This window comes from Chrysemys picta, chromosome 9 (genome assembly GCF_011386835.1).
Source record: "Chrysemys picta bellii isolate R12L10 chromosome 9, ASM1138683v2, whole genome shotgun sequence".
Taxonomy (NCBI): Eukaryota; Metazoa; Chordata; order Testudines; family Emydidae; genus Chrysemys; species Chrysemys picta.
This window is the reverse complement of record NC_088799.1, coordinates 336,957-357,858: the sequence shown is the minus strand read 5'-3', so window position 1 is coordinate 357,858 and position 20,902 is coordinate 336,957. Positions and strand designations below refer to the sequence as shown.

The 20,902-nt window shown below is 43.7% G+C and overlaps 1 protein-coding gene across 22 annotated transcripts in view; it reads left to right on the top strand.

Moving 5' to 3' along the window:
* Positions 1-20,902, top strand: part of DLG1 (discs large MAGUK scaffold protein 1) — a 360,872-nt gene that overhangs the window by 210,564 nt on the left and 129,406 nt on the right. For 20 of the 22 annotated variants that reach the window (XM_065557448.1, XM_005295637.5, XM_065557446.1 and 17 more), the window contains one exon: positions 7,562-7,706. The exons of 1 other annotated variant lie outside the window; for it this stretch is intronic. In XM_065557448.1, coding sequence (XP_065413520.1) covers positions 7,562-7,706 — 145 coding nt within the window. Of the gene's footprint in view, positions 1-7,561; positions 7,707-17,297; positions 17,317-20,902 lie in introns of those variants that run through there. One more of the 22 variants, XM_065557450.1, reaches the window with a different exon arrangement.

Here is a 20,902-nt window from a genome sequence, read left to right as displayed (position 1 = left end):
CTAATTGTTATTCCTTGAGATGTGTTGCTCATGTCCATTCCATTATCCGCCCTCCTTACCCCTCTGTCAGAGTTGCCAGCAAGAAGGAACTGAGAGGGTGTAGAGTCAGCAGTGCCTAATATAACAAGACATGAGTGCAGCACTCAAGGGGGCACTACAGCTGACCCTGCAGATACCGCTAAAGCAAAGATCTCCGACAACTGTGCACGTGGACGTGCACACACCTAGAATGGAATGGAATGGAATAGACATGAACAACAGCTACCGAAGAACAACAGTTATGAAAAGGTAGATACGTTTTTTCCTCCAAATGTGGAATTCCGTGTGGCATTCAAAATTAAAACTGTTGGAGGTGAAGTCAAGCTTCTTTGTATTTCTGTTTATATTTTATTCTTTAGTGGGCTCTTTCAGCAGAGCTGAGTTTTTTTCTGAATAGTGGAAAAGCTGAAAATCAGTAATGAAGTAAAAAATGGTTATCATAAAAGTCAATGTGTGAAAATGGCACTTGCTTATTTATCAGTTCTGATTCCTCTGTGTATTCAAATCATTTCTGCTCACTTTAATTACAGTTTTTTTTATTAGTGTTAGCACTTGGAGAACTTGAGGTTAATTGTATTCAGGTTTGTGTATCAACAGACTTGTTAACTAAGTTACAATTGCAGGGACAAATTCTGCCCTCGTTTATAACTGTGGAATCTCACTGAAGACAGTGGACCTATTTTAGTGCCAAACATGACTGTGACTTGAAAATAATTCTATTGACTTCACTTACTGTGGATTTTTGGTATCATAACTGAAAGCCGAATTTGGGCTGTTAGGGTTGCATCTCGGTGTCACTGTTGAGTTTGTCACTCCATTTTAAAAATTATACAACAGAAATGGAAAATGTTCAGAGATATGAAAAGAAATGATTTAAAACATGGGAAAATATCTGTATGTTGAAAGATTAAAAAGGTTAGGCCTACTTATTTCAGAGTTGCTGTGTAAGAACCAGGATGGATGAATAAGAGGAAATATGATAAAGGTTTGATGAAAACTGTACAGAGACCAAGACGCTTCCCTTAGCAGACAGCATATCATAAAAGATGAACACAACTGTACTGAATGCAATACTGTTCCACATTTACAAAAGACCACTTATGTGAAGCAGTTGATTCTTGTCAGTCCCTCGAGTGGTTGCTTCAGACTTTTTTCATTGTATATAAAATAAGAGTATTGAGATTATTTGGGTGCTTCGCCTTACCCTCTCTCATAATACAGGAACAAAGGGATACCCTATTAAATTAAGAGCAATGGAAATATCTTTTCCTACAATTTGTGGAATTCACTGCTGCAAGATATTGCGGCAAAGACTTTGTAGTAGTAGTCAGACAAGTATTAGATATTTATATGACTATCAACTGCAGCTAACAATAGTTGGGTTCATGATCCTGTCACAAACCAGAACTCAGTGTTTGGGATTAGGCAGAATCTTCCCCCATCGGCATGCTATTATAATATTATCCTCCATGGAAGTTTCAAACCTTCTTCTGGAGCATCTGGTGTTGGACCATGTCAAAGAGAAGATACAGTTTTAAATGGATTCTTGGTTTGATCCTTTTGTTCTTCAAGTGTAGCTGAGGACAGAATTTGAAGACAATGGGCTTGTATGAGTATGTCTGGAGACATACTTTGACGTGCAAAATTTTTATTTCCTCTTTGAGTGCTTGCTCATGTTAATTCCATACTCTGGTGTGTGCGTGCTGCGTGCACAGTTACCGGAGAGATTTTTCCCTTAGCGGGGAAAAGATGGCCCTAGTGCCCTCTGGAGCCCCATGCATATGCAGCAGTATAAGAGGCGCCACTAGCCCTGCACCCTCTCAGTTCCTTCTTACCGCCCATGATGGTTGCTGGAATGGCTTCTTGCTCTTGCAAGGCTTCCTTTCTCTAGTGGTTTGGACTTCACAGTTTTTGTATATATTTATAGTTGGTTAGTTCAGTTAGAGTATAGATAGCTATCTCTATTTTGAGGGATGTTGCCCCAGGGACTGTGCATGCCTTACTCCACCTGCGGCAAACCTATGCTAGTGAGCGACACGCATTCATTTTATTTGAAGTGCTTTGGGGAAGCTCACATCAAGGACAAGTGCAAAATTTGCAGGCGCAAAAAGATACATTCGCCTGAAGGCTTTGCTGATGGAGGCAGCCATAAGACCAGTTTCAGAGCCCTCCCACTCCGATTCAGCGATGAGTACTTCGGCCTTGGTACGAAGTGCACTGCCAGCACCGTGCTCTTCCTGGCACTACTCGCCATCCCTGGTGCCCAAGAAGAGGCACAAGAAGTAGCGTGCGGAGAGAGGGCACTCTCCGGCACTGAAGAAGAACACAAGGGGAGGTGGGATGAGACCCATGCTGGCCCACTCATCTTCCACAGAGCCGCGGTTGGCTCTGGTGACCCTGCCAAGGGCTCCAAGCCCAATTAGGGACCCGTATCTAACTCCTGGAAGTGGTGGTGTTCCCTCACACCTCTGGGCCCCCCTTGACTCCAGAGGCTTTCCAGGCCGCTAAGGACTTACTGTCCCTCTTGGTACTGCTAACTCCCCAAATGCCTGTTCCTGCTGAGGTAGGGGACAAAGCAGCATGTAGAGCAGTGAGCTCCTTGGTGGCACTGGTGGTAATGGTGTCCTCTAGGGGCAAGCCCTGCATGACCCCACCGCATCAGTCTCCAGCCTGGCACCAGTCACTGACTCCCCATCACCAACTGGAGGCAGAAACTGGTATGGCCCTGCCATGGTCTCTGGGCAGAGTCCTTGCTGGAGTCCAAAGTGGAATACATCATGCCAGAAAAGAAGTACTTACCACCGGTGTATATACACTGGATTTCAGCGCCGCAGCTTGTCCACCAGGGTACTTGCCCATGCAATGGCAATATTGGAACCCGTGGGGGTTCCCCTGGTACCGGGGGCCCAGTCCCAACAATCGTACTCAGTGGCGCCTGATAGGTGAACTGTGGCACTGTCCCATCTGGCACCAAGTCCAGACTATCGCACCAACTCTGGCATGGAGATGGCTTGAGTTGGTACAGAGAGAGGTGGGACACACTCAGGAGGAAGTACCAGTTCCTCTTGAACTGCTGGCCTCCTCATCATCATCCCCATATGGAGCTGTGGCGGGTTCTTCCAACCCTCTCCCACCAGATGATTTTAGGGTGCATCAGGAGCTCTTGAAGGAGGTCGCAATGAACTTGGAGCGGGAAGTGGAGGAACTGAAAGAGTCCACACACAGCCTAGTTGACATCCTGGTCACTGCAGCCCCCTCTAAAGTGGCCCTGCCAGTCAACGAGGCTGTGCTGGGGCCAGTCAAAATCCTTTGGCAAAACCCCTGTTCCCAGCCTCTTACATCTAAAAAGGAAGGAGAAGAATTATGTGCCCACAACAGGATTTGAGTACCTATTTTCCCACTCCTTTTCCAGGTCCCTTGTGGTGTCTGCAGCTAATGAAACAGATAGGCAAAGACAGCCCAGTGCCACATCCAAAAATAGGCCAAACATCTGGAGCTTTTTGGGAGGAAAGTTTATTCAACTTGCAGCATCCAACTTCACACATTGAACCAGCAGGCCCTACTAGGGAGATAAAACTTTAATTTGTGGGACTCAATGTCCAATTTCAGTGACTCCCTACAACAGGAGTTTAAGCAGGAGTTCACTGCCATCCTGGAGAAGGGCAAGACTGTTGCCAGAGCCTCTCTCCAGACAGCCCTAGGCGCGGCTGATTTGGCAGCGAGAACAATGGCAACGGCAGTCATTATGAGGTGGTGTTCATGGCTACAGTTGTCGGGCCTTTCCGACGAGGTGCAGCAGTTGGTCCAGAACCTCCCTTTCGAGGTCAATTCATTGTTCTCTGAACAGATGGATGACAAGCTGCACGGCCTGAAAGATTCAAGGACAACACTGTGTTCCCCAGGCTTATACACACACCCAGCCTCCAGGAGGAATTTCCGTCCACGACCACCTCCCAGGTTCTTGGGGCGTCCCAGACATGAGCCCTATAGCCGTGGTTCTCAAACGTTTGTACTGGTGAACCCTTTCAAATAGCAAGCCTCTGAGTGCGACCCTCCCCCATATAAATTAAAAACACTTTTTAATATATTTAACATCATTATAAATGCTGGAGTCGAAGCAGGGTTTGGGGTGGAGGCTGACAGCTCGCGACCCCCCCATGCAATAACCTCGCGACCCCCTTAGGGGTCCTGACCCCCAGTTTGAGAACCCCCGCCCTATAGGAAGAAGGGCCATGGCTATAAATGCCGACAACTCCAGCTGTACACCTCAGCCTCACAGTCGGGCTCGGGTAGATCCCCCAGTGGGTCTAGACAGGCCTTTTGAAGGTACACCTGAGAATGGCATTACAGACTCGACCCAGGATCCATCCCCTCCATCCATAGTTTTGGGCCATTTGTTTCCCTTCTGTACAGCATGAAGTAGGGTGTCAGCTGGGTAGACTCTCCAGTTTTTGTCCCTCCCTCTACATCCCTCTTCAGGGATTCTTCTCATGAGCAATTTCTCATCTAGGGGGTGGGAGTTCTCCTATGGGTGGGAGCTGTAGAGGAAGTTCCTCAATACTTGATAGGGAAGGGGTTTTACTCCTGATATTTCCTAATCCTGAAGGCCAAAGGGGGCCTCAGGCCCATTGTAGACCTGCGTCGCCTCAACAAATACCTCAAGAAGTTGAAGTTCCACATGGTCTCCCTGGCCTCCATCATTCCCTCCCTGGATCCATGAGAATGGTATGTCACCCTCGATTTAAAAGATGCATATTTCCATCTTCCATGGACACAGGAGATTCCTCCATTTCGTCATGGGCCAACACCTTTACCAGTTCACCGCTCTTCCCTTCAGACTGTCAGCAACCCCAAAGGTTTTCACAAAGTGTATGGCGGTGGTTGCAGGTTACCTGAGGCATCGAGGTATCTACATCTACCCATACCTTGATGATTGGTTAATCAAAGGCCACTCGCAGGCTCAGGTTCAGAGCAGCATTGACCTAGTGCGGGCCACATGTCAAGAGCTGGGCCTGCTAATAAACAAACAAATATTGACACTAGTAATGGTTCAGGGAATAGAATTTATAGGAGCGGTGTTAGACTCTATGCAGGCCAGAGCATACCTGCCGGAAGCCCAGTTCAGAATGATGTCAGAATTAATAGCCTGTGTCATGACCCACCCATTCATGATCGTCTGGAATCTGCAGGGCCGCGACATGATCATCCATTCATTCTTTTGCATCCCACTATGCCAGAAGTTCTCAATCTTTTTCTTTCTGAGGTCTCCCCAACATGCTATAAAAACTCCCCGGGCCTCCTGTGCCACAATAACTGGTTTTCTGCATATAAAAGCCAGGCTCAGTGTTCTGCAGTAGCAAGCAGGGCAGTTGCCTAGAGCCCCATGCCACACGGGCCCCCGCGAAGCTCAGGTTTCAGCTTCAGCCCCAGGTGGCGGGGCTCAGGGCCCTGGGCTTCAGCTCCATGCGATGGGGCTTTGGCTTTCTACCCTGAGCCCCAGCAAGGGGGGAGGGATAGCTCAGTGGTTTGAGCATTGGCCTGCTAAACCCAGGGTTGTGAGTTCAATCCTTGAGGGGGCCATTTAGGGACCTGGAGCAAAAATCTGTCTGGGGATTGGTCCTGCTTTGAGCAGGGGGTTGGACTAGATGACCTCCTGAGGTCCCTTCCAACCCTGATATTCTATGATTCTAAGTCTAATGCTGGCCCTACTTGGTGGCCCCCCTGAAACCTGTTCGCGTCCCCTCCCCCACCAGGGAGCCCTGGACCCCTAGGAGTCACCTAGCATGGAATCAATATATGCAAGCACTTGAAGAAGAAAAAACAGTTACCTATCTTTCGTAACTGTTGTTCTTCGAGATGTGTTTCTCATGTCCATTCCATGACACACCCTCCTACTCCTCTGTCGGAGGTACCAGAAAGAAGGACCTGAGAGGGTGTGGGGCCAGCAGCACCCCTTATACCAGTGCAAATGCATGGGACTCCACGGGGCACTAGGGCTGGCCCTACAGATACCACTAAGGGGAAAAAAATCTCAAGCAACTGTGCCCATGTCGCATCACACCCTAGCATGGAATGGACACGAGAAACACATTTCAAAGAATAACGATTATGAAAGATAGGTAATTGCTTTTTCTAGTGATAATGCATGAGACTGAAAGAACTCAGTGTGATCTTCAGATGCCAGAGTTCAAAATTGTGGCACTTAGAAAATGTCTTTTGTTTTTGAATTGAGAGAATTTGATCTGGTAGTCGCTGAAACTAAAACTTGGATCTTCAAGGTACCATTTTACAGAATCTCTTTTCAGATTGAAGTTGTGCTTTAAAGATCCTCAGCTTTTGTCGGTGTTCTTAAAACATACATCTAAATATACTTAAATATTTTGGCTTTGGTTCATGCAGAAGCTTTCAAGCCAGATGCAGTTCACTATTCGCTGTGTACTAATTCACAATTTACTAATGACATAAAACATACCTTTAGACAAACAGGCATATCCGTTCAAGTATTTTATGTGCTGGTAACTGATGGGACAAGCATGAGCCTAGATTGGACTCTTTCTATTTAAAATACAGTGAAATCAGATTACTGTGTTGATTGCTGAAAAACTGGAATAAATGAATACTTTGTATACAAGGTTAGAAACAGCTGGCTCTTTGATTTTAGTTTTAGACTCTTCAACAGTACAGCCAGTTTTGGATATGAATAGTCTGTCTTCAGTTGACTTTCCAGTGCTGACTGCCACTTTAATCCTTAATTCCTTCAGGAATTTGGTGACTCAAATAACTATAATAGATTAACTCATAGAAAACATTAAATTACTATATATAAAAATTCTATATTCATAAGGAACAAATTAGACACAATCATAATAAAAGCAAATCTGATATATTATTATTATTTATTATTATTACCACCATAGTGTATAAGAGCTGTAGTCCTAGAACAGGACCCCATTGTGCTTGGTGCTGTGCAAATACAGAACAAAGACAGTCTCTGCTCCAAAGAGCTTACAATCTAAGTAGAAGACAAGATGGATACAATCAGATGGAGGAATACAAGGAAACAGTGAGACAATATTGGTTAGCATGACAGGCAGTGGTATCAACGCAACAGTGGCCTAAGCTTTCTCAGGGTTTTTTTGTAGGCTTCACGGCAAAGGAGAGTTTTTAAGGAGGGATTTGAAGGAGGCTAATTAAGTAGATTCATGGATGTTTATGGGAAGCTCTTCATAGTAACACTCATCCATCCAGTATCCAAAAACCATGTATGCCATCCTTTGCTATGCTATGTCCAACATAGATTATATTACTCTTTGGGCAGGCACTTGCCATCTCTATTTGTAAACAAAGCATCATATATCAACTACGGTGCTGTAGGACCTAATAGATCTGTGGCATAAAGGACCAAAAGTAAGGATTACTGATCCTGGAATGCTCCAAGAAGTTTAAGACAAACTTTCTGTGAAACTTTATGAAAGCTTACAGTTTTATGTTGAGGATGAGTTCATTTATTCTTTATCTTTAGGTGAACAGTGTTTGCTTAGAAGAAGTTTCACATGAAGAAGCAGTGACTGCCTTAAAAAACACATCTGATTTTGTTTATCTGAAAGTTGCAAAACCCACCAGCATGTTCATGAATGATAGTTATGCCCCTCCAGACATCACAAACTGTAAGTTTAGCTTGTCTTTACTACTTAGCTCTTAATAGACATACCTGTCTTTAAAGTTTTGGTTAACACAAAATATTTAACATATTTTAAACATTTTTTTATTCTATTAGTTTTAAAATTAGGAATTTTATTGATGGGAAAATCTGAGATTGGTATGAAAATGTTATCAGAAGAATTATAACAATTAAGCGGAAAGGCATCATGGGCTAGCATGTTGAGCATGGGTCTACAGTCAGGAACTCCTGAGTAATAATTCTTGCTCTGCCATTGGTTTGTTATGCCTAGAGCAGGTGACTTAATATTTCTGCCTCAGTATCAGATTTATATAATGGGAATACTGCTTCCCTCTGATGGATACTGTATTGTAAGGGTTATTTGATGTTCATAAAGCAGTGTGTGCATGGTGTGGTGTTTGAAATGAGTAAGGGGATAGAATATTGTTTTGGGTAGAATTTAGTGACATTTTAACTTTTCATTTTGCTTGTTTTTCTTGCATCCAAATTTCACCTGCTCAGATTTCATAGAGGTCTGAACTTTGCATATATTTCCACTGTGTCTCTTTAATGGGCAAACTAATGTACAAAGATGTAAATAAGCAAAGTTTTTTTTTCAAATTCATTAATGAATATCTGAAATTGAAATTCTCCAATTTTTTCAGAAGTTCATCTCAGCTCTAACATGATTATTATAATTCCCAGACTAAAAACAAAGCAAAACACGTTAAGCTGGAGTTGAGGTAGAGGGGGAATGTCCCAGTAGCTGAAGAGTAAAACATCTTACAAATTGTTGTGACTATCACAAAAAAAAATATTCCAAACCCAGAAACTATATTTTTCTTTCAAGTTTATCTTAACTCTGAACATGTGACCATTCTCTCTCCTGCTTTTCCCCAATGGGGTCACAAAATCACTTCACACACAATTCTCCTTTGGGAAGAGTGTGAGCTAGAGAATAAACCTTACGTGACAGATGCCAGGTCATATCGCTTAATGCTCCATTGGAAAGATCTCAAAATGTACAGCAGTGAGCGTTATATAGGAGTCTATGCAAAGTAGAAGTATGGAAATGTGCAGTTAAGGTGCTTGTGACACTATAAGAACATAAGAATGGCCCTACTGGGTCAGACCAAAGGTCCATCTAGTCCAGTATCCTGTCTTCCGACAGTGGCCAGTTCCAGGTGCCCCAGAGGGAATGAATAGAACAGGTAATCATCAAGTGATCCATCCCCTGTCACTCATCCCCAGCTTCTGGCAAACAGGGGCTAGGTACACCATTCCTGGCCATCCTGGCTAATAGCCACTGATGGACCTATCCTCCATGAATTTATCTAGTTCTTTTTTTGAACCCTGTTATGGTCTTGGCCTTCACAACATCCTCTGGTAAGGAGTTCAACAAGTTGACTGTGTGTTGAGTGAAGAAATACTTCCTTATTTGTTTTAAACCTGCCGCCTATTAATTTCATTTGGTGACCCCTAGTTCTTGTGTTATGTGAGGTAGTAAACAACACTTCCTTATCTATTTTCTCTACACCAGTCATGATTTTATAGACCTCAATCATAGCTCCCCTGAGCCGTCTCTTTTCCAAGCTAAAAAGTCCCAGTCTTATTAATCTCTCCTCATACAGAAGCCGTTCCATACCCCTAATAATTTTTGTTGCCCTTTTCTGAACCTTTTCCAATTCCAATATATATGTGGGCATACCATGGATTTATATACAGGCAACATGATATTTTCTGTCCTATTATCTATCCCTTTCTTAATGATTCCAAACATTCTGTTCACCTTTTTGACTGCCGCTGCACATTGAGTGGATGTTTTCAGAGAACTATCCACAATGACTCCCAAGATCTCTTTCTTGAGTGGTAACAACTAATTTAGACCCCATCATTTTATATGTATAGTTGGGATCATGCTTTCCAATGTGCATTACTTTACATTTATCAACATTAAATTTCATCTGCCATTTTGTTGCCCAGTCACCCAGTTTTGAGAGATCCTTTTGTAGTTCTTCATAGTCTACCTGGGTCTATCTTTAGTAATTTTATATCATCTGCAAATTTTGCCACCTCACTGTTTACCCCTTTTTCCATATTATTTATGAATATTTTGAATAGGACTGGTCCCAGAACAGACCCCTGAGGGACACCACTATTTACCTCTCTCCATTCTGAAAACTGACCATTTATAACTACCCTTTGTTTCCTATGTTTTAACAAGTTACCAATCCATGAGAGCACCTTCCCTCTTATCCCGTGGCAGCTTACTTTGCATTAGAGCCTTTGGTGAGGGACCTTGTCAAAGGCTTTCTGAAAATCAATTATGAAACATTTAGAGGAGAGGAAAGTGATCAGGAACAGTCAGCATGGATTCACGAAGGGGAAGTCGTGCCTGACTAACCTAATTGCCTTCTATGATGAGATAACTGGCTCTGTGGATGAGGGGAAAGCAGTGGATGTGTTATTCCTTGACTTTAGCAAGGCTAACGGCATTTTGGGCTGTATAAGTAGGGGCATTGCCAGCAGATCGAGGGACGTGATCGTTCCCCTTTATTCGACATTGGTGAGGCCTCATCTGGAATACTGTGTCCAGTTTTGGGCCCCACACTACAAGAAGGATGTGGAAAAATTGGCAAGAGTCCAGCGGAGGGCAACAAAAATGATTAGGGGTCTGGAGCACATGACTTATGAGGAGAGGCTGAGGGAACTGGGATTGTTTAGTCTCCAGAAGAGAAGAATGAGGGGGGATTTGATAGCAGCCTTCAACTACCTGAAGGGGGGTTCCAAAGAGGATGGAGCTCGGCTGTTCTCAGTGGTGGCAGACGACAGAACAAGGAGCAATGGTCTCAAGTTGCAGTGGGGGAGGTCCAGGTTGGATATCAGGAAAAACTATTTCACTAGGAGGGTGGTGAAACACTGGAATGCGTTACCTAGGGAGGTGGTGGAGTCTCCTTCCTTGGAGGTTTTTAAGGCCCGGCTTGACAAAGCCCTTGCTGGGATGATTTAGCTGGGAATTGGTCCTGCTTTGAGCAGGGGGTTGGACTAGATGACCTCTTGAGGTCCCTTCCAACTCTGATATTCTATGATTCTATGATTCTATGAAATCTAAGTACACTATATCCACTGGTCCTTGTCCACATGCTTGTTGACTTCCTCAAAGAATTCTAGTAGATTGGTGAGGCATGATTTCCCTTTACTAAAACCATGTTGACTCTTCCTGAACAAATTCTGTTCATCTATATGTCTGACAATATTGTTCTTTATTATAGTTTCAACCAGTTTACCCGCTACTGAAGTCAGGCTTACAGGCCTGTAATTGCCAGGATCACCTCTGGAGCCCTTTTTAAAAATTAATGTCACAGTAGCTATCCTACAGTCATCTGGTACAGAAGCTGATTTAAATGATAGGTTACAGACTACAGTTAGTAGTTCTACAATTTCAGATTTGATCCTTCAGAACTCTTGGGTGAATACTGTCTGGTCCTGGTAACTTTTTACTGTTTAGTTTATCAATTGTTCCAAAACCTCTTCTAATGATGCCTCAATCTGGGACAGTTCCTCAGATCTGTCACCTAAAAAGAATGGCTCAGGTTTGGGAATCTCCCTCACATCCTCAGCCGTGAAGACCAATACAAAGAATTCATTTAGTTCCTCTACAATGGCCTTATCGTCCTTGAGTGCTCCTTTAGCACCTCAGTCTTCCAGTGGCTCCACTGGTTGTTTAGCAGGCTTCCTGCTTCTGATTTACTTAACAAAAAAAAATTGCAAACGTCATCAAATTCTTTTTTGGCCCTTCTAATTGTATTTTTACACTTTATTTGCCAGTGTTGATGCTCCTTTCTATTTTCCTCACTAGGATTTAACTTCCACTTTTTAAAGGATGCCTTTTTGCCTCTCACTGTTGTGACGGGTTGAGTCAAGAAACCCCCTTGGGACTACCACCTGATGTGCTGAGACTACCTCTGAGCCCATTTTCCCTGCCAGCTTGGGACTTCAGTATCCTGTCTTGTTGAGCCAGACACGCTAGCCTGCTGCAAACACAGACCTGGGTCTGAACCACATCCCCCAAAAGCTGCAGACCCCAAATAAATCCGTTTTACTCTGTCTAAAGCTTATACAGGGTAAACTCATAAATTGTCCACCCTCTATAACACTGACAGATATGCACAGCTGTTTGCTCCCCCAAGTATTAATTACTTGCTCCGGGTTAATTAATAAGCAAAAAGTGATTTTATTAAATATAAAAAGTAAGATTAAAGTGGTTCCAAATAATAACAGACAGAACAAAGTAAATTACCAGGTAGAATAAAACAAAAACACGCAAGTCTAAGCCTAATACAGTAAGAAACTGATTACAGATGAAACCTCAGTCTCAGAGATGTTCCAATAAGCTTCTTTCACAGACTAGACTCCTTTCTAGTCTGGGCCCAGTCCTTTCCCCGGTATAGTCCTTTTTCCAGCTCGGGTGGTAGGTAGGGGATTTCTCATGACTGCAGGCTCCTTTGTTCTGTTCCTTTTATAGTTTGGCACAAGGCGGGAATCTTTTGTCTCTCTGGGTCCCCACCCCTTCTTCTAAATGGAAAAGCACCAGGTTTAAGATTGTTTCCAGTACCTGGTGACATGGAGTATAAGGATGGATAGAAAGCTGGCTAGATCGTCGGGCTCAATAGGTAGTGATCAATGGAATATATATTTTTAAGAATAATAAATTACCAAGCATGTGTTTTATTAATGTATATGTGGGGTGGGTTTCATAAGAAATATTGTCAATATATATTCCATGTGAATATATTTCTGTACCAGTTTGCAAAATTAGGTATTTTACTTGTGTTAAGGTTGGACAGAAAGGCAACTGGCCTTTTTTGTTGTTGTTCTGTGTCTTATAAAATATAGTATATTTGAGTGCCAGACAAGTCTAGAACCATTTTTCATTCTTTACTGTAAAATGTCCTAATTTGTGCATACAAACATGTATTTATACATATATAGGGAGTGATTTTTTTCATTTTCTGTCCCTGACTCATAAGCAGCTTTTAGCTGTTCCCTCATTTGTTGTGATCAACAAATGAGTTTTATTGATCTGTAGCAGTAGTCAATGCTGCTGTTAGGCAAAACAGACTGCAACAGAGTATATTGATTATGCAAGCCTGTCATCCACTTTCAGCAGCTACCATTAATACCAATATAATGATATGATGAGAGACGTGCTAAGAGACTAGGGAATAGAATATCTATAAGACTGATGAGGTCTTTAAAGGGATAGTATATGCAGTGAAAGGGGAGAATGATTTTTGGGAAGGAATTGTAGTAGGAAATAATAGATACTTTCACCTAGAACAGAAAGTCACTTAAACTTTTGGTGAAATACATTACTGATTACAGATTTAATCTACATTATAAATAATTTACAAATATTCTACTTTGTGAGCCAGAAATGGTCTAGTGGATTGAGCAAAGGACTGGGTGCCAGGAACTTTCAATTCTACTGCTAGCCTGTAGCTACGTATCGCCAATCAGCAAGCACTGCTAGGGTGATACGATTACAACACTTGGCACTCAATGGCAAAGTTCAAAGACTCTCTGCCCAGAAGGCAAGACAAGTGTTCTCAGGCATCTTGGAAGAGGGCAAGGTAGTGGCCAGGGCGCCTCTCTAAGTGGCACTGGACGAGGCTGATTCAGCAGCATGGTCGATAGCATCAGCTGTCACCATGTGGTGCAGTTTGTGGCTGCTGTCCTCAGGGCTTTCAAACGAGGCTCAGTTCTCCATCCAGGACTTCCCCTTCAAGGGCAACACCCTGTTTGCACAGCAGACAGACACCAGGCTGCATGGGCTGAAGGACTCCAGGGCCCCCTGCGCTCCCTTCGGCTCTACGTGCCTCAGGCCTCAAGGACACATTTCTAGCCGCAGCCCAGATACTTGGGTCTGCCTCGGCAGAGGTCCTACAGGAGGAAAGATGAGGATTTTAAACACTACCACTCTGCCACATCTTCCTTGGCCCCACAGTCGGGTCCCGCTCGCCACTAAGGTGGCAAGTGGCTGGCATTTTGAGGGTGCGCATGAAGACGGCACACCAGACTCACCTCAGGATCCAGCCCCTTTATTTTTGAACCATTTGCCCCGTTCCTTACTGAATGGGTCTGAATTACCTCAAACTGTTGGGTGCTCCACACCATAAAATCTGGTTACACCCTACAGTTCTCCTCCACCTCTCCCTCCTTCCCCGTCGCTCTTCAAGGACCCTTCTCATGAGCAGTTACCCGCCCAGGAGGTGGAAGCTCTCCTGCAGGTTGGGGCTGTGGAGGAAGTTCCTCAAGACATCAGGTGAAAGAGGTTCTATTCCCAACACTTCCTAATCCCGAAGGCCAAGGGGGGTCTCGGGCCCATCTTAGATCTGCGTCACATCAACAAGTATCTCAAGTAGTTGCGGTTCCACATGGTCTCCCTGGCCTCCATTATTCCCTCTCTGGATCTGGGAGACTGGTACGCTGTCCTCGACCTAAAGGATGCCTACTTCCATATTTCTGTTTTCCATGGACACAGGAGATTCCTTCTATTTGTAGTGGCCCACTGTCATTACCAGTTCATGGTGCGGGCCTTCGGCCTTTCATCTGCTCCAAGGGTCTTCACGAAGTGTGTAGCGCTAGTGTCTGCTTACCTAAGGCATCGAGGCATGTAGATTTACCCGTACCTCGAAGACTGGCTTATCAAGACAGGTCACAAGCCCAGGTTCAGCACAGCCTCAATCTGGTGCGGACCACCTGTCATGATCTGGGCCTACTTATAAATAAGCAGAAATTAACTCTGATCCCTGTTCAGTGGATAGAGTTTGTAGAGGCAGTGCTCGATTCCACTGAGACCAGGACCTTTCTGCCACATATCTGGTTCCAGGCCATGTTGGACCTCATCACCCATGTGAGAGCCTACCCGCTCACAACCACCCAGCATCTGGGCCACATGGACTTACGTGACTGGCATCAGTCTACACTCCTGGCAGACACAATCTGGATCTAGTGGTCACAGTTCTGTCTTACATCCTGTCATTCCTGGTGTGGAGGAACACACAAGGTCTCTGGTGACAGGAAGATCATTCCCTTTATATAAATATCAGGGAACTCAAGGCAATATGCTTGGCCTGCCGGCTGTTTCTTTCCTACCCAGGGGCAGAGTGGTCCAAATCCTGACGGCTAATACCACCGCAATGTTCTACATCAACAAGCAAGGCGGAGCCTGCTCGTCAGCCCTGTGCCAATAGGCTCTCTGGTTATGGGACTTCCGTATACAGCATGCCATTCATCTCATGGCTCTGCACCTCCTGGAGGGTCAAGAATGTGTTAGCAGATCTCCTCAGCAGGTCCTGAACACTGAATCCACACCATCTCATAAACTCCTCCATATTTGTATTTTCATTATAAAAAACAGTGTACTAAAACCAGGGTCCCTGGGGCTTAATGACATGATCATATTTAAACTTTTGTTCAATTCAAGTGTTTATTGTGCAGGTTTACAATTCATTTCAAGAACCTTTGTTTCCTTTTGCCATGCATCCTCTAAACCTTGCGGGTAGCGTAGAAAATCTTGGGGGTTTGTACACATTTTTTCAGGGACCAATGGAGAGAGACCAAATTATTGCAGAAACTTTTATGATAGAATTTTACCTGTTTTTACCTGTACATGAGCATCTTTCTAAATACAATGTTTCAGAGCTGTGGTCAGCAATAACCAGCTCCCCCAGCTGGTTTCTGTGGGATTACAGGATGCAATTTCAAATGTCTAGGTTGACCGGCAAGACACTGAGCTTCTAAGCTTCTCCTTCAAACACCTGTGTGCCTTCTTTATGCTTGGAATGTCGTCTCAATCTAGTCTGTTAAAGCTATTGGGCTCTCCTTTAATTCTCTCCTCAAAACCCGTTTCTCCCATCGTGCCTACAGGAAATTGCCAGTTGACAAAGGCTAGATGTGTACCAGTAAGGCTTGTTGATATAGTCATTTTATGTAGTTCCCTATTCTCATCATTATTAACTTGTTCTGTTGCCCCGCCTGCAGTGATGTCTGCTTGGTGGATCATACTTAAAGAGATGGTGAGGCCAGTGTAAATTAGGTTCAGGCCAGGACAGTCAGCAGGGGTCTGGCTCCTGATTTGGCCTTTGTGAGCGACCACAGTACATCTCAGTGGGGAAAAAATCTTGGTTTTCCATTTCAATTTAATTTCTTGCTATTTCAGAAGAAACCTGTATTGTCAAAGTTCCTTCTCTGCCCCCAGCTCCTTCAAAACAATGCACTGTAGTGTGTACATACGTATCTCAGCTCTAGTGTTTAGATGTTTAAAAAGGGGCAGCTATCCATACCCTCTTGGATCCCTTCCCATAACTTGAAAATACATTACAAATAATACCCCGATGAAACTAAAATGCAACAGTGCAATTCAGCATAACCCACTACCAATCAGTCAGACAATTAAATGCTCAAATTGCCTTCCCTGTCCAACAGTTCCTCACTCTTACAGTTCCCCTTTGATTTCAAATGCCTGAGGGAAAAAGTTTGAACTTGCAGTGACCCCTGACTCAAATGCATAGGGAGATAGCAAGGGCATTTCTATGATGCCTACACAAAAACTGACAGTGGTAGGCTGCTGCTGTGCTGAGGCCATTGCCTGTCATGCTGATCAATATTGCCGTATTTTCCTTGTATTTCCTCATCTGTTATCTTTTATATTGTAAACTGTTACTCTTAATCTTACTCTTTGATTGTAAGCTGTCTAGGACAGGGACAATATTTTTGTTCTGTTTACACAGCATCTAGTGCAGTGGTTCTCAACCAGGGGTATGCACAGGTCTTCCAGGGGGTACATCAATTCATCTAGATATTTTCCTAGTTTTACAACAGGCTACATAAAAAGCACCAACAAAGTCAGTACAAACTAAAATTTCATACAGACAATGACTTGTTTATACAGCTCTGTATACTATACACTGAAATGTAAGTATAATTTTTATATTCAAATTGATTTAATTTACAATTGTATGGTAAAAATGAGAAAGTAAGCAATATTTCAGTAATAGTGTGCTGTGATAATTTTGTACTTTTATTTCTGATTTTGTAAGTAAGTTTTTAAGTTAAGTGAAACTTGGGGCATACACAAGACCAATCAAACTCCTGAATGGGGTACAGTAATCTGGAAAGGTTGAGAGCCACTGATCTAGTGCAATGGGGTTCTGGGCTATGACTGGGGCTCTTATGTGCTATGATAATACTACTACTAAAAGTAGGGTGCTGGAGCTTACCATGACTTTTCTGATGCTTGCACTCCCTCTCCATCTGCTTTAGTATTGAACCACAGTACATGGTGGTGTGACTTGCAAGCGAGAACAAGCTACTTTTTAACTGGACAGAGGAACACATTTTATGAATTCCTTGTTCCTCCTCTTTGCACCAGGTTTTTTATCATTATTATTTAATATTTAATTTTTTTATTGCAGTATCACCTTGCAGTCCCAGTCATGGCCCCATTGTTCTAGGCATTGTACAAACACATAACAAAAAGACAGTCCCTGCCCCAAAGAATGTACGATCTAAAGGATTTGGCCAGCACTGATGTGGAATAATGAGACCCTGAGGTAAATAATGATTATAGTGTTTGACAGCCAGGTTCAGTTGTTTTAAATCTTCATGATACATTTGTAAACATAAATATCTGTTTATTAACATTAACCCACAAAATTTACTTGTGAAAATCAGATTTAAAAAAGTATATCTGAACAAACTTTTTAAAGAAAAACACCAGTTCAGCAAAGGCCATTTTAATTTTTGTATAGAAAGCCCAAACAGACTTACTAAAAGATGTGCATTATAATAGCTCTGTTTAAAAAAAAACAAATGTAAATTCATTTGGGTGAAATGGAAAGATTTGTAGTATGTGAACAGTATATACAGAACTATTGCACAGAGAGTCACTTGTTAAAACACATTTGCCATTAATTGCAAACTAGCTGATGAAAATCCACATTTCCCTTTTTTTATGCTTTTCTAACCATCAGATTCTGAACTATGTAATTTTCCAATGAAAGTGAGTAAAGCAAAATAGAAACTGAATTTTCAAATGCTATGGTTGATTTTAAAAAGCACTACTTGTTTTAACATGAAAAATAGCAGACACATAGAAACCAAACATGTAGACAGCTACTAACATTGGGTAATACAAGATAACTTTTTTTAATGCAGGAATAGCAAAATGTTCAATAAATTGCTTGTTGTTTGAAAACTAGATATGATTCTCTGTAAAGGAAACAAAGAAAAACTATCATCGATGACTTCAAAATTAGTCATAGATACTTTTCAGTAACTCCTGTGTTTCTTACTAAAAATGTTCCCTATGTCTAGCAAGAACGTGGACAGGTCTGTTTTCCAGATTGAGTAATGGAGGAGTAAAAAACATAGGGTGCTTATTTCTAAGGCACTTAGACCCAGCACTTATTCACTGGAGCCTACCTGGCATATATAAACATTTGTCAAATATCTGTATTTAGTTAGACCAGGGATCTCAAACTCCTATGACCAGGAGGGCCGCATGAAGACTAGTTCATTGGGCCGAGGGCCGCATCACTGACACACACACCCCTCGCTGCCCCTGGCCCTGCCCCCACTCCACCCCTTCCATGAGGCCCCGCCCCTGCCCTGCCTCTTCCCACCCCTTCCCTGCCCCCATTCCAACCCCTTCCCTGAAATCCCCACCCCAACTCTGCCCCCTCCCTGCCCCCAGAGGGGGCAGGAGGGGTGTGGCGGGGGCTCAGGGCAGGGAATTGAGGTGCAGGGTGCAGCAGGGGGCTCAGGGCAGGGAGTTGGGGTGTGGGGTGCAGGAGGGATGAGGGGTGTGGCAGAGGGTCGGGGTGCAGGGTGCGGCAGGGGGCTCAGGGCGTTAGGGTGTGGGGTGCAGGAGGGGTGGGGGTACAGCAGGGGGTCGGTGTGCAGGGTGCAGCAGGGGGCTCAGGGCAGGGAGTTGGCGTGCGGGGTGCAGGAGGGAGTGCGGGGTGTAGCAGAGGGTTAGGGTTCGGGCAGGGGGTTGGGGTGCAGAAGGGGTGTGGGATGCAGCGGGGGCTCAAGGCAGGTGGTTGGGGTTCAGGCAGGGGGCTCAGGGCAGGGAGTTAGGGGGCGGGGTGCAGGAGGGCTTCGGGCTCTGGCCCAGAGCCGCTTACCTAAAGCGGCTCCAGGGTGGCAGCGGAGCACATTGGGGTCAGGGCAGGCCCCGACCCCGGGAAGCAGCTGGAACCATGTCCCTGTGGCCCCTGGGGGAGGGGGGACGGAGCTTGCCGCTCCTCCAGGTACCTCCTTTGAAGCTCCCGTTCCCGGCCAATGGGAGGACGACACACGGAGCCCTCTGCTCTGGCCCCCCCACCCCTCCGGCCACACGGAGATGATGCCAGCCGCTTCAGGGAGCGGCGCGGGGCTCGAGGTGGGCAATCCCGCAGGTGTAGTTTGCCCACCCCTGGTCTGGAGGTAGGCTGGGGGGGCGCGCGGGCCGCAGCAAATAGCCCCGCGGGCCGCATGTTTGAGACCAATTGAGATAGTTAATTATCTGCTGCTTTGAGAGCCACACATGTAAATGCAGTAGGTAAGTGCAAAGTATTATTATTATTAGTCAGGTTTTTAGACAAGCTAAGGCTCAGGGGTTCAGTAACTTGACTAGGAGGAATCCTGGCATAGTGGCTCTAGAAATAAGCAGTGTGGGTTCTGGTCTTGAGTCTCACATTTCATAGATTCCAAAGCCAGAAGAGACTATGGTGATCCTGTAGTCTTACCTCCTGTATAACATAGGCCATAGAACCTCCCCAGAACAACTCCTTTTAAACTAGAGCATATCTTTAAAATAATAATAATACAATCTTGATTTAAAAATGACCAGTGATGGAGAATCCATTGCGACCCTTGGTAAATTGTTCCAATGGTTAATTACCCTCACTGTTAAAAATTTATGCCTTATTTGTAGAGCTGTTGATTAATCGCAATTAACTCACGCAATTAACTCAAAAAAATTAATTGTGATTAATTGCAGCTTTAATCACACTGTTAAACAATAGAATACCAATTTAGGAAAGCTTTTGCTACGGTCTCCCACAGTATTCTTGCCAGCAAGTTAAAGAAGTATGGACTATAAGGTGGATAGGTTTCAGAGTAGCAGCTGTGTTAGTCTGTAGCCGCAAAAAGAACAGGAGTACTTCTGGCACCTTAGAGACTAACAAATTCATTTGAGCATAAGCTTTCGTGAGCTACAGTCCACTTCATCGGATGCATAGAATGGAACACACAGAAAGAAGATATTTATACATACAGAGAACATGAAAAGGTGGAAGTAGCTATACCAGAGTTCATGCTCCTTTCTGTTTTCCTCAATAGGATTTAACTTACTCTTTTTAAAGGATGCTTTTTGTCTCTCACTTCTTCCTTTACTTTGCTGTTTAGCTATAGTGGAACTTTTTTGGTTCTCTCTGTTTTTTATTTGGGGTATACATTTAAGTTGAGTCTCTATTATGATGTCTTTAAAATGTTTCCATGCAGCTTGCCGGGATTTCACTTTTGGCACTGTGTCTTTTAATTTCTGTTTAACTTCCTCATTTTTGTGTAGTCCCTCTTTCTGAAATTAAATGCTACCATGGTGGGCTGCTGTGCTGTTTTCCCTACCACAGGGATGTTAAATTTAATTATATTGTTGTCACTATTACCAAGCAGTTCAGCTATAGTCATCTCTTTTACCGGATCCTGTGTTCCACTTAGGACTAAATCAAGAATTGCCCCTCTCATGCATTCCAGGACTAGCTGCTCCAAGAAGCAAACATTTAAGCAGTCATTTAAGGTATCTCTGCATCCCATCCTGAGGTGACATATACCCAGTCAATATGGGGATAATTGAAATCCCCCATTTTTATTGAGTTTTTTATTTTTATAGACTCTCTAATCTCCCTGAGCGTTTCACAGTTTCTAGCACCATCCTGGTCAGGTGGTCGATAGTATATCCATACTGCTATATTCTTATTATTTAAGCATGGAATTACTATCCATAAAGTTTCTATGGTACAGTTTGCTTCATTTAAGATTCTTACTTCATTTGATTATAAGCTTTCTTTCACATATAGTGCCACTCCCCCACCAGCACAATCTGTTCTGTTCTTCCGATATATTTTGTACCCTGATATTACTGTGTCCCATTGA